The sequence below is a fragment of the Larimichthys crocea genome, chromosome XIII (assembly GCF_000972845.2).
Source record: "Larimichthys crocea isolate SSNF chromosome XIII, L_crocea_2.0, whole genome shotgun sequence".
Classification (NCBI taxonomy): Eukaryota; Metazoa; Chordata; class Actinopteri; family Sciaenidae; genus Larimichthys; species Larimichthys crocea.
The window spans coordinates 17,441,128-17,456,139 of NC_040023.1; the positions used below are offsets into that span (position 1 = coordinate 17,441,128).

Here is a 15,012-nt window from a genome sequence, read left to right on the forward strand (position 1 = left end):
TCAGAGCACTAGGGAAGTGTTAATGCTTGTACCACAGGTGTTTTGGGCCACTGGGTACAGTTGGTGTTGTGCCAGAACCGGAGCTAGTCAAGCGGGCAATGAATGGAGCTCAGCTGTTTCCATAAACATAATGACAGATACTAAACGACTAAAGGGGAGGAAGCTAAGAAGAGAAAATGAGAAAGAGACCAAGTAAGAAGCTGTCAGACAAGAGTAAATCTGGGACTGACTTTTAATTAATTACTTATTAGTAATTAAGGAAAAGAGCGTCTTGCAAAGCAGTGAACAAGAGATCATGCTCAGACTGTTTAAGGTACAACATCAGGGAGTCAAACAGTAAACCAGACAGAACATTCACTACATGTGATTGCTTCAGTAAATGCTTGAGCCAACTGAGAAGAAAAATATCCATGGTCCTTCAGTCCAGGGGTCTTCAACCAGGGGTCCACAGAGGACAATTTTTGTCATAATAATAGGCAATTTCATCAAAATAATGGTGAATGTGAGGGTGCAGATAATTGAGACACTGCAAACAGCAGAGGCATTTGCAAATCAAACTGGATGGACTCAGTGGACATGTCCAAAGGCACACAGCTCTTGGCATTTAATAAACAGTAATAATTATGTATGAATATAGGCTAATAACCCAGAATATACAAAGATGTAATAAAAGTTGAATAAAGTAAATGTAAAAGTTATTATAGGCCAGGCTTAAAATGTGACACATTTTTAAATATTAATTACATGTGGGGGTCCTGCTTTAGTCCTTGGCCAATATTTTTTTCATTCTTCCTCTTGCCATTTTTGGTTTTGAACCTTCAAATCAGAACCCTCAGCTGAACTGAATTCTTTGCAGAAGCCAGCATATACATCCCTGGGTAGACCATCAGCATCTGCCCCCAAAAATGGCCCACCTGGGATCAAATATGACCTCTTTGTTACACAAAGATGTGAGATCAATAATCTCAACAGCAGCAGAGACAAAAGCCAACATCTCGGTTGTAACTTTTTCATTATTTTCCGCAGTGTGCGTTTGCTGTTCACTGTCTTGTGCTTTCTGTGTCAGCTGCTCATCATGTTCTGTTGTGTGTTTCTATTGTCTGTGGTCTGTTGTGTTTTTCTGTAGCTCATCTGACCTTGCATTTGTTTGTTTATCATCTCCTTCTGCGATTTCTGTGAGCACTTCATCGCCACTGGTCAGATGCTTTGTTAACAAGTAAAATATTCTGTCTTATAGAGCTCTCCCACAGTAAAACCCTCAACAATGTATGCTTCCTGAAAGTCAACAATGTCATGACTGAATTCTTCCCATTTTCTCTTTATCAAGTTCTTGTTGGTGAAAAACAGCATTTAACGTATGACAGCATCTGTGAAAGCAGCCTTTCTTGGAAATATCACAAACTCTGGTTCCCCCACCACTGCATTTTCTTGCTTATATCTTGTCACGTATCCAACATGATTCTATTTTTCTTGTCATCTTCAAGGCCCTTTTATTTTTCTTCAAGATGCATCTATGTTAGCTGCATCTTGGATCTTTTGTTCCTTTCTATGCCCATCTTTGTTCTGAGTTTTTCAAATAAAGCGGTCAGGGAGGGCCATTATCCAGTTGGTTGGGGTACTTAATGACTCTCTAAGCCTTATTTTTGCATTATCCGATATAGATGAGTAGAGTATAGGACCACCTTTAGCTGAATTAACCACTCTTTGCAGGGCCTTGCTATTTTGCTCGGTGCTCTTTCTCTACGTCATGTTCCCCATTGGGATGCAATGAGTGGTGCAGGAAATTCCTCACTATTTGAGGGGATACCTGGAAAAGTGCCTGAGGTGTATCTGTCTTGTCTTTTTCACCAAAGAGACAGTATGCAGCCCCCCACCTCGAGATCAGGCTGTGATGTGTCCACTCTCTCCACAGAGAATATTAATATTAAGGGGGCCATAATTCATTCCCTGCTACTTCCCAAAATCCACTATCGTATCATTAGTTTAGCTGATGATCAGGAGGAGGTTGTTGTCTTGAAACCACTTCCTTTACATAGAGCTCTTTATTGTTTTTAGTCATCAGTCCACTAAACAAACTGTAGTGCGTGCAGTATACTGGCTACTGAAAACCAGATTTAATCCAGATTTAAACCAACTGCTGATACCCACTGGCAATACCCTATACTGTAGATACATTGAGTATGAACATTTAGGGACATTGAGTAGTTGTGGCACTATCCTGAGGGCATATAAACTAGCTCGAGGGCAGTTTCTTCAGAACAGTGGCAGCATCATGCAACAAGTGTATTGATAAACCCCCTATTCTCCAGGCCAAGCTTTGAAAAACAATACAGCACAAGACATCTCGCCCTGTGCACTTTCTCTCCACTACCTGAAGTGACAATTAATAAATAAATTCCTACACTTAATCAACAGGTTGCAGTTAATGAAATCTTTTCATTTTAGACCAAGGCCAAACTGTTCATGTTTTCTTCACTTGCTTTGTGTTTTTTCTCCAATTTAATGAGAATGTGCTCAAACAATTTAAAAGAAATTTATAAATGAATTGCTGTTCAAAAGTCTCTCTGTAACAACGACAATGAAGTCTGTGACTTACACAATGTTGTTTACACAATTACACAATATTTTGAATATTCTCCTCAAGAATAATGTCAGTGCTGAAGGGAATCCTGAGCATCATATCTTATATTGATATCTTCAAATATATTATTTTGATATTTGAAGATTTAGCCACAGCTGGCCTTATACAAATGTAGGAAAATGGCAGAATCTATGTTAAACTTTGTTGGAACAACAATTATAAAACACAAGACAGACATCTGCACCTATCTTCAAATCTGAAGATATCTGCAAATATCTTAAAACTATATTTTATGTAAAAGACTAATGACAATGTCATCACACTCTTGCAGAAGTAGAATGTACAATTACTCAAGCACTGTACAAACACAAGTACAAATTTGAGGTTCTGCTACTTCTTAAGATAAATAAACTTTTTAAAATCTGTCTTGGATTAGCTTTTTTGAGATACCTGGTTCTCACAGGTTGGTGATGCTACAATCATAGGATTATCATAAAGAATATGATGCATTTCTGTAGATAAACTACCCAACAATATATGAAAGAGTTTAAATTGTAGATTTAAATAGTGACTTTAAAACGTTTCTAACTTAGTCTAAAGGCAGTAGCTTCAATCAGCTTTTTATGTGACAGTTCATTAAAAACAGCCTATTTTGCATTGCAATCCAGTCTCATGTCCATCATCCTGCCTAAAAGCATTCAATAATAATCAGCACATCAGTGGAAGGCAGGGATGCCCTCAGATTTTGAACCCCTTGATGCCTTGAGGCAACATCCATCCATCATTATCTACAACCACTTATCCTTTGGAGACGATCCCAGCTAACAGTGGGCAAGAGGCAGGGTGGACAGGTCCTCATGGGACTGACACATAGAGAAGACCTGTTATGTATAATCTCTAGTTGTTTCAAAGACCCAGTCCTGCTCTGAGCCCTTTTATTCAACACACTGTCATGAATATTAAGACTACTGTAGGTGAATGACTGCTGTAGGTGAATGACTGCTGTACTTAGCAAAGCTCAAAAATAACGAATAAAATGTAAATAATAGTTAGCCAGGGAACTCTTTCAGATTTTTTAAGATAGAGTGAGACAACCGGTCTTCTCTGAATGAATTGTAACATTCAGGCTACTTATAAACCTCCAGAGATTTCCACAATAAATTAGGCTGCACAATAAGAGCTGTAGCAGTAACACTACTCACCTTAAACACCTCTCTTTTGACATTCCTGCTGAATCGATTAAACATTATGTGCTGCATGAGAACTCAGAAAAAGTCCCTTGTGGTATGCTGGCTGCTTCCTGATGAAATGAAGGGCAACCTTTACCTCAACAGACCGAGGGACTGAGAGTTTGTGCATATTGTAAAAGTCTAAACCACCCAACAATGAGGAACACTTGGGCTGCTTGATATGCCTTTTGCACCCTTGATGTCCTGAGTCACAGTGAATGTGCCCCATGCTGTGCTGAGTTATGCAGTCTTAAATGCAATCTTACACCATTATAAAGTTGAACCTTCTGATATGTGACAGGATGTCAAAAATTACCATATGGGTAAAGATTCAATTTAATATATTTCAGGCAACAAATCAATTTTCTTTTATATTTGAATATCTCCCAGAAGGCAGAAGCATTTAATTTAGAAATCAATTTACAATATATTAAATAGATTTTGGAAAATAGGCTCTAAAAAGTCTAAAAACAAAACTGTGTATTTGTGATTTTTCCCCCCTTGTTTTCAACAGTTTGTAAGACAGTTTATTGTGGATGCTAAATAAATAAAGGCTTCGATTTTAATTCATGAAAGCACTGTTAGGACAAAAGACAAAACATCAAGACTGTGACTGACTCTATTCTAGCATGCCACATATGGGGGTTACACAGGGTCAAGCATGGATAGTGTTAAATCTTAGATTGTTATGGGGACACTGACTTCACTGAGATATAGAGCAGCTGTATGTGTTGTCTGTGTTTAGGGCTGTCTCACTCCCTAGAAACAACAAATAGGTACATAACGTGAGAAGCCTCAGATAACACAGACTGCTGTGCACACTTTCTCTCCACTGACTGAAATGACCAAAAGACAACATAAAAATCAGCATTTCTCGACTTTATAGTAACCAGTTAGAGTGGTTAGTGCCGTCACCTCACAGCTGGACTTTCTATGACTAAGGATTTTGTGACTGTGGTAAAGGGACCTTTCAGTGTGGCATTTGCATGTTGTTGTCCCTGTGTCTGTGTGGGTGCTCCAGCTCCCTTTCACAGTCCAAAGACATACATGTTAATTAATAAGCATCAATGATTGCATCCTACCTGATAGTGAGCTAGAGGCAGGGGTATAAATCTGGACAGCTTTCCAGTTCACCCTGCAAAGGAAGGTGAATTAATAAATGTATAGTAGCCAATATTAGAAATGTATCTTAAACCTGCATAATAGATAATCTATGCATGACATATGTGCATAATCAATTGTCTTGATTCATTAACATCTTTGAACAAAAAAGAACTTTACAGCACAATGATAATAATTCACGTAATATATTGTCAAGATCACTTTGTTGCAAACTAGTTTGTACAAAAAGATCTAAAATTTGGCATACCATTGTAAGGAATGTGATTTGTGACTATTCAAACAACTATCAGTGTTATATATAGTATATATAGTATACATTTCACAAATGAAAACTAAGTGGACTTATTAAATCTGGTCCATGATCTCTGTCTTTACCCACGATTTCAGCTATTTATTTCTGCTCATATACACAGAAGTGAGCCTTCATAGATGGACACACATAATCTTATTATGGATTTCAGGGTAGCCTGGGTGTATGAAATTAAACACGAGAGGAAATGATAAACGTAAGATAGCTTGTCTCACAGCTTTTGTGTATGTTGGTACATCTTAATTCTTTCCCACGGCAATGTTGGAATCTCATTTTTACATCAGTACACACACGCGTACAACTCACCCCCAACAGCAGGAAATGGGCTAAAATCAACAGCAGTTCTTTGGTAATAAGAGAATAATACAATGAATGAGGGTGTAAGAGCTTGCAGATTATGTGTGCAGATAATATCATTAGATGCTAGATAACAGGATGTCTCAGACTAAATGTTGAGCTTAGGGGCGGAAAAGGTGTAACACCAGCCTCTGTCATGGTGATATCTGCTCTATCTTCCTCTCTTCCCTCTTCTGCCTCTGGATCATCTGATTAGTGTTGTACATACACATAACTTCTTGTTCCACACCTACCATTCTGCACCCGTCCACCAGCAGTCACTATTGACTTTTCCACCTCTTCTCGTCCACCTGATAAAGTCACCTGCCTACCCAGCTGCTCCTTGTCTGCTATCATTGTGTAATCAGGGCAGCTCAGTCATTGCCAGACTGTTTATGTTGCCTTCGTTGAACAGCCTACATTCTGTCCTGCCTCCTTGTTTAGCCTCCTGAATTTGTTGCTGACTCTAACCCTGTTTTAGATCTAGTAAAGACGGTTTTTATCACACCTGTTCTTCCTCCTCAGTCTGCTTCTGGCTGCCAAATCTGCGATCCACTGTTACACTCTGGTGTTGGCACTTGTATGTGTACATCTGTGTGCATTGACACTGCATGTGGTAATATAATTAGCTCAACCTTACTCTCCTCTGCATTGTGTATGTGCATATGTAAGTGTAGAGTGAGTGTGTGAGTGTGCACGCTTGCATGCCCTTGAGAGGCAGGCAGGTTTGGGCAACAAGGTATGGTGTTAGAAAACAAGGAGATCAATAACAACCTGAAAAGAGAGCAACCTCAGGGATACAATCACACAACTTGAAGGGAGAGAGGAAAGAGGAAAACCAAAAACTGTTGCCTATGATTATCAAAACAATAGATTTCAGGAGGGGATATCAATCTATTTTTCACCACATTCTGTGAAAAGACATGGCACAAACATCAAATCTGTTTTTTTCTACTTAAAGGAAATAGGCAAAAACATTTATATCAGTGGAGACCTGTCCTCTTGGCTAGAATAAACTATATATTTTTTCCCCCGTCAAAGTAATAAGTTATTGAAACCCGCAATAATCAGCAACACTGAGGAGTTGGTAGGTCACAGTTCACAGGTTGGTGGACTTATTCATAAACTTCTCCTCCCTTGGCTGAGTCCTCTCCCAGCCTTGACGAATGCGGGTTAGAGTTCTGTCCACGCAGGGGAGGAGAAGCAGCACCTTGAGCACCAGCACCACAGACGGCACAATCAGACACAGCATGTAGCCCGGAGGAGTGTACCATTTGTAGGTAGTGGGACGAAGAAATTTGTTCCAGCCGTAGATGTAGCCGTGTGCCGTGCATATGCCCAGGGTCAGGTGACCGAGCTTAGACTGAGAAGGAAAAAACACAGATGTTAACGAATAGTGCGACATTTTATGTAATAAGGTCATTTGCTTGCAGAGCAGAGAGTCATGCAGAGAGTTAGAGGAGAAGATCAATGCCACTCTCATATATACAGGTATGTAGCTGGAGTCAGCAGGAGGTTGGCATACAGAAGCTTTGCATAAATGAACCCGGCAGAAACAGCTAGCCCATCTCTGCATGGCAACAAAATGAACATGTTATATCTCAGGAGGTGAACACCCAGGAAATGGTCTCACTGAAACACCCTGTAAAACCGCAATGTGTTGTTTCACACTTTGTATTTGTGCATATTATACAAGCAAGATCTAACATGTTGAATAATGAGACTCAGAGGTTCCGGATTTGAATTGTTACCCACAAACAAAACTAAGTTATCTGTTTACTCCTGTTGTAACACAAATGTATGCATTTTACTTGAGAATGAGAGATCCACTGACATATACATGTTACAGATACTGCATGATAAACATCTGTCTCCCCTGTGGGTGGTATGCTTGTTAGTGAATATAAATATATCCTCCTATTTTTTTAAATGTTTTTTTTACGACTTTAGGAATATAAAATTGTGGTGTTTTTCCTGATAGATTTAAAGTCTGGCTATTTTCTTTACTTGTTGAATCCTCAAGTGTTAAATAAGCCAAAGATACAAACTGTCTCATAGCCATTTGCAGAATAATTGGTTTTGTAGCACCAGTGGCCTTTGAGACTCAGTTATTGTTAATTACCTTGGATAATGTGCTTTCATTTACATTTTTAGTATCTGACTGCTGATGTTCTCTTCCACGGTGACTTACAATAAGTGAAAACAACACAATAAGGAAACATTCATATTAATGTGGTTCAGTAATGAACTGCGCCTCTATAATGATAATCTGGGATCTTATTGAACCCATTTAGAACCACTAATGCCGCTGATGCAAGCATTAACATGTACAATAAACATTTACTGTTGACAACCCTAATCACACACATAACCTTTATGTAAATTGATACTTTTTGTGTTTTTCACAGCTCTTCTTACCAGATTATACAGATTATCTTGACCTAGACCCCTATCTCTAAGTCTCATTCCCTATCTGAGGTCTACCTATGGACCTGACCTTTACACAAATGGACCTGTGACCTGTATTAACAATCTTCTCCCAGAGGATTATTCCAGGTATCATAATTCTATTTAATGAATAACTTAACATTTAAAATCCTGGGCTGGAGCCAGCCAGGCTTTCACTCTGTGTGCTTCTGTTACACAGTTAGTTAACTAGGCTCTGAGGAGATAAGTGCCAGTGACATATTGCTTTTAAAACACTTTAATAACTCTGATGAAAACTTGGACACTTCAAATATAGGTTATTGTAAAGGCCCTAAAAGAAGTTTTGTACTGATAGTGTTCTTATGACTCATAACTTCGATAACCTTAAAGGTGAACACAAGCACAAACACACCCACACTAACACACGCACGAACACTAGATTTCCAGCTGCACTCTGACCTGAATGAAGCTGAACTCTCTCCAGCTGAGAGTGCCTCCCACAGACGGCAGCGATGTTAGTCCAAGCAGGACATAAAGAAAGAAGCCCAGGATTCCCAGCACATAGAATGAGTCTGTTCCCCATGCCTCTGTCTTATCAAAGTCAAACGGAGTGGTTTTATTGTCTATCTAAGAGAGACAGAAACAAAGAGAAAATACCGTAAGCATGGTGCCTCTTTTTACTTAACGTTAGATTTACATCATGTCCCTCTATGTACATGACTGCAGAAACACTGCAAGGTTTGAACCAGCCAGCTGTACCTCATCCACCACGCGCGAGATGAGTTTGTGTCTGACAGCATAGCGAATAGGAATGATGAATGTATAGATGGCATGGAGAAAAGCTAAGCCCAGTGCAACCAGACCCATCTGCTTCCTGCACAGCATCCATCGGTCCAGCCAATCTGGGAAGCGCCTGGAAGAAGCAACAGTGAGCTAGGTACTTTACACACCCAAAAATGATACACACTTGAACAGGAAATTACACAGGTAGTGAAAATGTTTTCCTCGTTCATCTGACCTGTATTTGGTTCCTCTGTAGAGCTGAAGGAAGGCAGCTATAACACCAGGCAGGTAGCACAGAGACAACATGATAAGAGACACAATTGGAAACACCTGAAAGGCAGGGGACAAACAAAGAACACAGCCTTTAAAGGGAACACGAAATACAAACTACCACCAATACTTCTGAACCAGAATAGGGCAAATCTTAACCTTGTTGGCCAGGGACACCATTATTCTGTAGGAGATGTCTTTCCTTTGTTCAACATACGCGTAGATGACATCTCTAATGAGCAGATAGAAGAAGAAGAAGGCCATGAGGCCAAAGGCCACACGTAGCGGCAGCCTCCATTCTGGAAACAGTCGCAGGGGGAAGTCCTCCAGCTCTCTGGCTGCTGACAGTGACCCTCTATCCAAAACAGTGAGGCCCAGCTTGGTGGACATCTCCGCTACTGCCTGTTTTGCTTCTGCACTGTTCCCACACAGGTACACCTGGAGCATGGGGTTATGGGTTGGAAGTATAGTCATGGGTTGTGTCATCATTAAAGATCAAATAGCATGATATAACCAAAACCAACAATAAGTTCGTCCATGTCTCAATATTTTCCACTTTAAACTGTCTGTGCCACTCAGCCCCAAGTCACACACATATATAAAACCTAGGCAGTGGCCAAACATTTTCAAACAAGAGCAAACTGTGTGTTTGTTTGAATTTGATGAGCTAATGAGTAATTAGAACGGTGTGTGTGGGACTGACTTAAAATAAACTTCAGTGCCCATGTACATCAAAATGAAGAAACATGTCTCCCTGCACAAACAGCATGGCTCTTCGGTGTGTTTTTGATAGTTTTGACAGTGTATGGCACAGAAGGATAAACCTATTTACCTGTTTTCTAAAACTCTGAGAAGAAGCATTTACAAGTGCATCTTATTTACTGTTATTATATCTGCAATTATCTAGTCTAACAAGTGCTAATTTAAAAAAAAAAAATCTTTCCATCAAAGATACCTCACAGTAACAATAAAAAATAGAAATATTTTCCTCTAGCTGCATTCTGATCAGCTTTTGTTTTTCAGTTGCTAATAATTACTTTAATGACTCACAGGCCCTGTTTGGAATATGTAACGCATGACTGCACCGTGTGCACCTAAACTGTCTATCTTCAGTGGTACCCTTGTTTGTTTGTTTGTTGATCTCCACAGTCCTGTTTCAGTACTTTTGAGATGATACCTCTGGAAGTGCATGACTATGTAAAGACACTATATATAGGCATGCTACTCAGTATGTAATCCCATTTCTAGATTTCACCATGCTGAAGGTTATTACCACACTCACAGCTCTGTGATAAGACGATTAAGTTGTTTGTAAAGGAGAAGAAAACCTAATCACACAAAAGGAGAGAGAGAGAGGTAGAGAGAAAGCGAGCGGTTTGACAGGCATACAGTGAAGTCTGTAGGATTGAGCAGTTTTCCCTCAGGTGTATGTATAAGTGGACCGGGCAGCGAGCCATGTCTCCCTACATTACTGCACCAGTAACAGCAGGGGACGGCCGACAGACTAAATCTCCATCTGAATGTAAATGTGACAGAGCCACTGCCCCGCTGTGGATCTAATCAAATTGCTGGCTGGGGAATAGCACACATTTACAAGCGTGTGCGTGTGGATATATACTGTACCTACGTATGCACTGATAAAGACACGCACATTCAAACACACTACTCATGTTCACTCATAGATACCTGTTTTCAATGAAAATAGAGCACTGCAGTGTCTGTGCTGTGTATGTATGGGGGGTTGTTTGTGTTGAAGAGGATTCGAGGCAGATTCAGGTTTGGTCTCTCGAGGTTCCAGCATGTTTGTGTTGCTCTTTGTAGCTGCGAAGCGGAAGCTGCAATAAACACTGGTCTTTCTACTTTGTAACATCATAAATTGTGTTTGTTTGTTTGTGTGTTTACACAAGTGCTGACCTCATTTCCCTTGCATTGTTATGGAAGAGACGCAAAAATCAATTGAAATCAGTTCCTAAACTTTTCATGGTGTATGGTGAAGCGTTCATCTCCTGTTATTAACAAGTCTGAGAGCTACTTATCTCTTCGTAATCCAGGAAATGATGAAAGCGGTTATTGTTGCTCTGGTTTAAAGTCAAACATGTCGCATCATGAAAGGATCAAGTTTATAATCTCCCCTCCTGTTACTGCTCCAGTCAACCAAAACCTTCCTTTAGGCTCGTAAATCTTGCAGGATCTGCTTTGCGTTCCCACTGACATCTATTAACAGATTTCTTATTTCCACTTCCACCCTCACCTGTTTTCCTGCCAGAAGTCCATTCTGCAGGGCCCAGGCAGAAAGTGTGTTAAGGCCTTTCACCACAGCAGCTCCAGGGACCAGTCTGAAGAACACACAGCAAGAACTTTAGTTGCTATTGTTTCTGTCTACAAACGTACAAACAGGGGAAAGAAAGGGTCTTAAAATGGTGAGAATCAATGTTTCCACTTCAGCTGAATAGACACACAGCAGGCCTTTCTACCAAGGGAGCTGCAACCCTCCATTTTTTTTTCATTTCTTTTGGATTCAGTTGAGAGTTTTGATGTCTCATGCTCTAAGTGGCGTTTAGGAGCAAAAAGACATACAGCATTCGGAAACCAGTGACACCTACTGTTGCAAAATGATGCTGACATTTATCTTGGGAAAAGTTAGCGCTGTTTTTTGAGATTGTGAGAAAAAAAAAAGATTTTATGAGGATGGGAGTGTTGTACATGTACAGTTCTTATGAATAAGACACCCTTAATTTCTTCTCCACATCTTCACAGGAGACTGTTACCTCTGCAGGTAGGCGGCGTTGGCTTCGGGGTATATGTTTTTCTTCAGGTTATTACTGAGGTCCACCAGCACCTTTTAGTCAACCCATCAGCATCAAGACAGCAGTGGAAATAAAAGATAAAAGCTGTTAAATCTATTCAATTAAGTCTTATCTTATCTCACACATATCAGAATAAAGAGAGAATGTTGAGTAATTCAGTGATTATGATAACGGTGTGAAAAGAAATGAGCTGGCAACACTCCTTTTAAGTGTGACCTGAAAAAAGTGCTGATTATGCACAATGTCAGCTGTAGTCCTTTTACAAACCAAGGCATTACTGTAATCCCATTACTTTTTAGTGGATATTGCTCCAGTGTCAGTAATTACAAAAACAGTACTTTCTTATCTGAGTCTGATTCAGACCTGATTTTCATTTTATATATCATTATTTTGATTTATTTTTCCAGTTCACTTTTTATCTGCGTTATTTGTCAGTTTCACTCTTTTGTTTTTTAATTTTTACGGTGGTGTGCTCTGATTTTGATGACCTAATTTTATAAAATGTTACTGTTGATTCCTCCGTGTAAACCACCCTTCTTTCTTAAAATGTCTGAATGTGTTTTTGTTAGTTATTCTTCTTCTTTGTAAGTTATTCTTTTTTAAGTTTTAATCACTATAAATTGTTGCTTGAGCTACATGGTCTAACCATTTCATTCTGCCTTCAAACTTCATTATCTCAATTTCAGTATAAGTTAAAAAAAATAATACAATCTGTTAAAGCAATAACACCATGTCAAGCTACACAGACACAGGTTAATCAATTATTCATTTTATGTAATTGATAACTTTTTAATAGTAATGACCCTGACATTGGCTATGTAAACAGTCTAATGTAATACTCTATGTTACAAAACAAAATCCAGAACTAAAGAAGTGGGTAAAAAATAACTCTAAAGGAAAGGGGCATTAATGAATAGGTGACAAGTTTAAATAACCATGAGTCATGGATTATATTGTAGCTAATGATAAATTATGTGAGAACAAAATGTTAGATATGGTATTACTTCATACCTGCCAGTCCAAAACAGACTTCTACACAAAGCTAATCACTAACAGTTGCTTGTTTCTTTAGGCCTGTCAAACATATTCTAATGAAACAATCTGAGAGTAAATTACCTTATTAAAACTCATTGACATACAGTATGTAATATGTGATGAGTGGGCAAGCCTTTTTTTTTTAAAGTTTATGATGTGAGAAGAACTGAGAACCACTGACTTACTTGATATTGATGTATCAGGTGACAACTAAAAACTCATTGCTGATTTATTATACCATGTGCATATTAGTTAGTAATTTTGTGTCCCCTCCAGTGAAGTAGAACATCACTGTGAATTTCTAAGAAAGCGTCATTACTACTCCGTGATTAGTTTCCATTTAAGTAGCTGATACAGTACTGAGTTACAGTATTACCTAAATAAACTAAGAGTTTACTGGAATCAATATGTTGATTGTTGATACGTGGATTCATGAATGTGGAAGAATTAAAAAAATACATTTGAGTTCAGTAGATTTAGTAGTCATAGTATGTTTCTTGATTCAGTGTCAGGAAATTGTTTTTAAGGCAAGTAGTCATTATTACTTCTTGATTTGTTCAACTATTTTGTGTACCTTATTGCTACAGATTCTTTGTTTACCTTTCCTTGAAGATGCTGTGCAATGGTTTCCAAGAACTCATAGTGTTCTCTATGAACACAAATGAAGATCAGACTGGCTGTCTGGGCTGCTGCTGCGTGGCTCATCACCTGGACGAAACACACATTCAAGACCCAAAAACATACGAACATGAGAAAAATGCCCCCAGTTCATTTTGACAAACTTCAAGCGTTGTGCCATATGTTGTACCTGAGCTCCCTGAGGCAAGGGACCACAGCTGTCAGGTCTGCGGCTGCCGTATACCACCCTATAGCCAGACTGGAGTAGACGCAGGCCTAGAGAACGCCCTAAATCCCCCGTCCCGAAGATACACAGCAGCTCTGGCACAGAGGCAGGTGCTGTGCCCAGAGGATGCAGCGTCACGCTCTCTGGCTTCATCTCACTTGCTGCTGTCATGTGCACACACTGAGTTTCGATGGTCAGGGTTCCCTGCTGTGTAGTTATATTGCTGTGGAATATGACCTGTACAATAGCCTCTCCCTGTTTCTCTTTGAGTTTGGCTTTTAACCCTTTTCTACCTGCTGTAACAATAACAGTGTGTGTGTGTGTGTGTGTGTGTGTATGTGTGTGTGTGTCTGTGTGTGTTTGTAATCCATAATTAATGACTGTTATCATGTGTTGAGGAGTGTGCCGGCATGCATCATCTTGTCATATGACTGTAGGTCATCACCCAACAATCTTACTGTGTATATTTTTATTATTGCCTGTGCTTCACAAAGATTGATCGATACAGCAGGGCTTTGAACTGTATATCACTGTATCATCTGGGTTGTGTGGATGTAACATTAACCTCAACATTTTATCATTTCTTAGAAACACAGATTGCTGTGAAAGCAGACATAATCTGACTTTCACATTTGACAGAAGAAGAAAAAAAATCATATTCTGCTACTTTCCAGGGCTGCCTTATTCCATTTCCTCTCTTTCTACACTAGACATGGTGCCACGTGGGAGATTCTAGCCCACAGATTCATTATCATTTCAAAACCCACCGTTCCAACCAAACGACTGGGAAAATTTAGTGTTCATGTCCCCATGGCTAAAACATCTGCAATGTTGTGACATGAACAGACTCAACAGAGCAGAGATGAAGCTTGGCATATGTGTCTTTTAGTGTGTGGCGTTTTACTTTGTATGAATGCATGGTTTTGCTTGCCAAGTGTTCGTTGGTGGATGTGTGTGTGTGTCCATGCATGTTTGTGTGTGTGTGTGTGTTGAAATGGGTCAGGATGATCAGAGCTGAACACAGTCTCAGCTGTGATGTGCAGCACCTGGGGATTTGGCTCTGCAGACAGGGTGACTACCTGGCTGTAGAAATGACACATAGCATCGCATCAACTTTACTGACTATTTGCACAAAAATACACTCCTCGCCATAAAAGCAGCCTCATTGAAATCACAATGTGCACATACATAGCCAGCAATATTTATGGCAGACAAGCAGCGTGTTACCTCAGGAGCTTTTACAGTCAAGTCCATAACTAAAGCATTAA

The 15,012-nt window shown here is 39.5% G+C and overlaps 1 protein-coding gene across 1 annotated transcript; it reads right to left on the bottom strand.

The window, feature by feature from the left end:
* Positions 1-5,274: 5,274 nt before the first annotated feature.
* Positions 5,275-13,915, bottom strand: LOC104940319 (metalloreductase STEAP4). Its single transcript, XM_027287150.1, has 9 exons — positions 13,709-13,915; positions 13,501-13,608; positions 11,827-11,897; positions 11,310-11,394; positions 9,218-9,496; positions 9,024-9,118; positions 8,765-8,918; positions 8,465-8,632; positions 5,275-6,941 (listed from the first exon to the last, which is right to left on the bottom strand). The coding sequence occupies exons 1-9, from the start codon at positions 13,913-13,915 to the stop codon at positions 6,678-6,680; spliced, it is 1,431 nt and encodes a 476-aa protein (XP_027142951.1). The 3' UTR covers positions 5,275-6,677.
* Between the last annotated feature and the right edge of the window lie 1,097 nt (positions 13,916-15,012).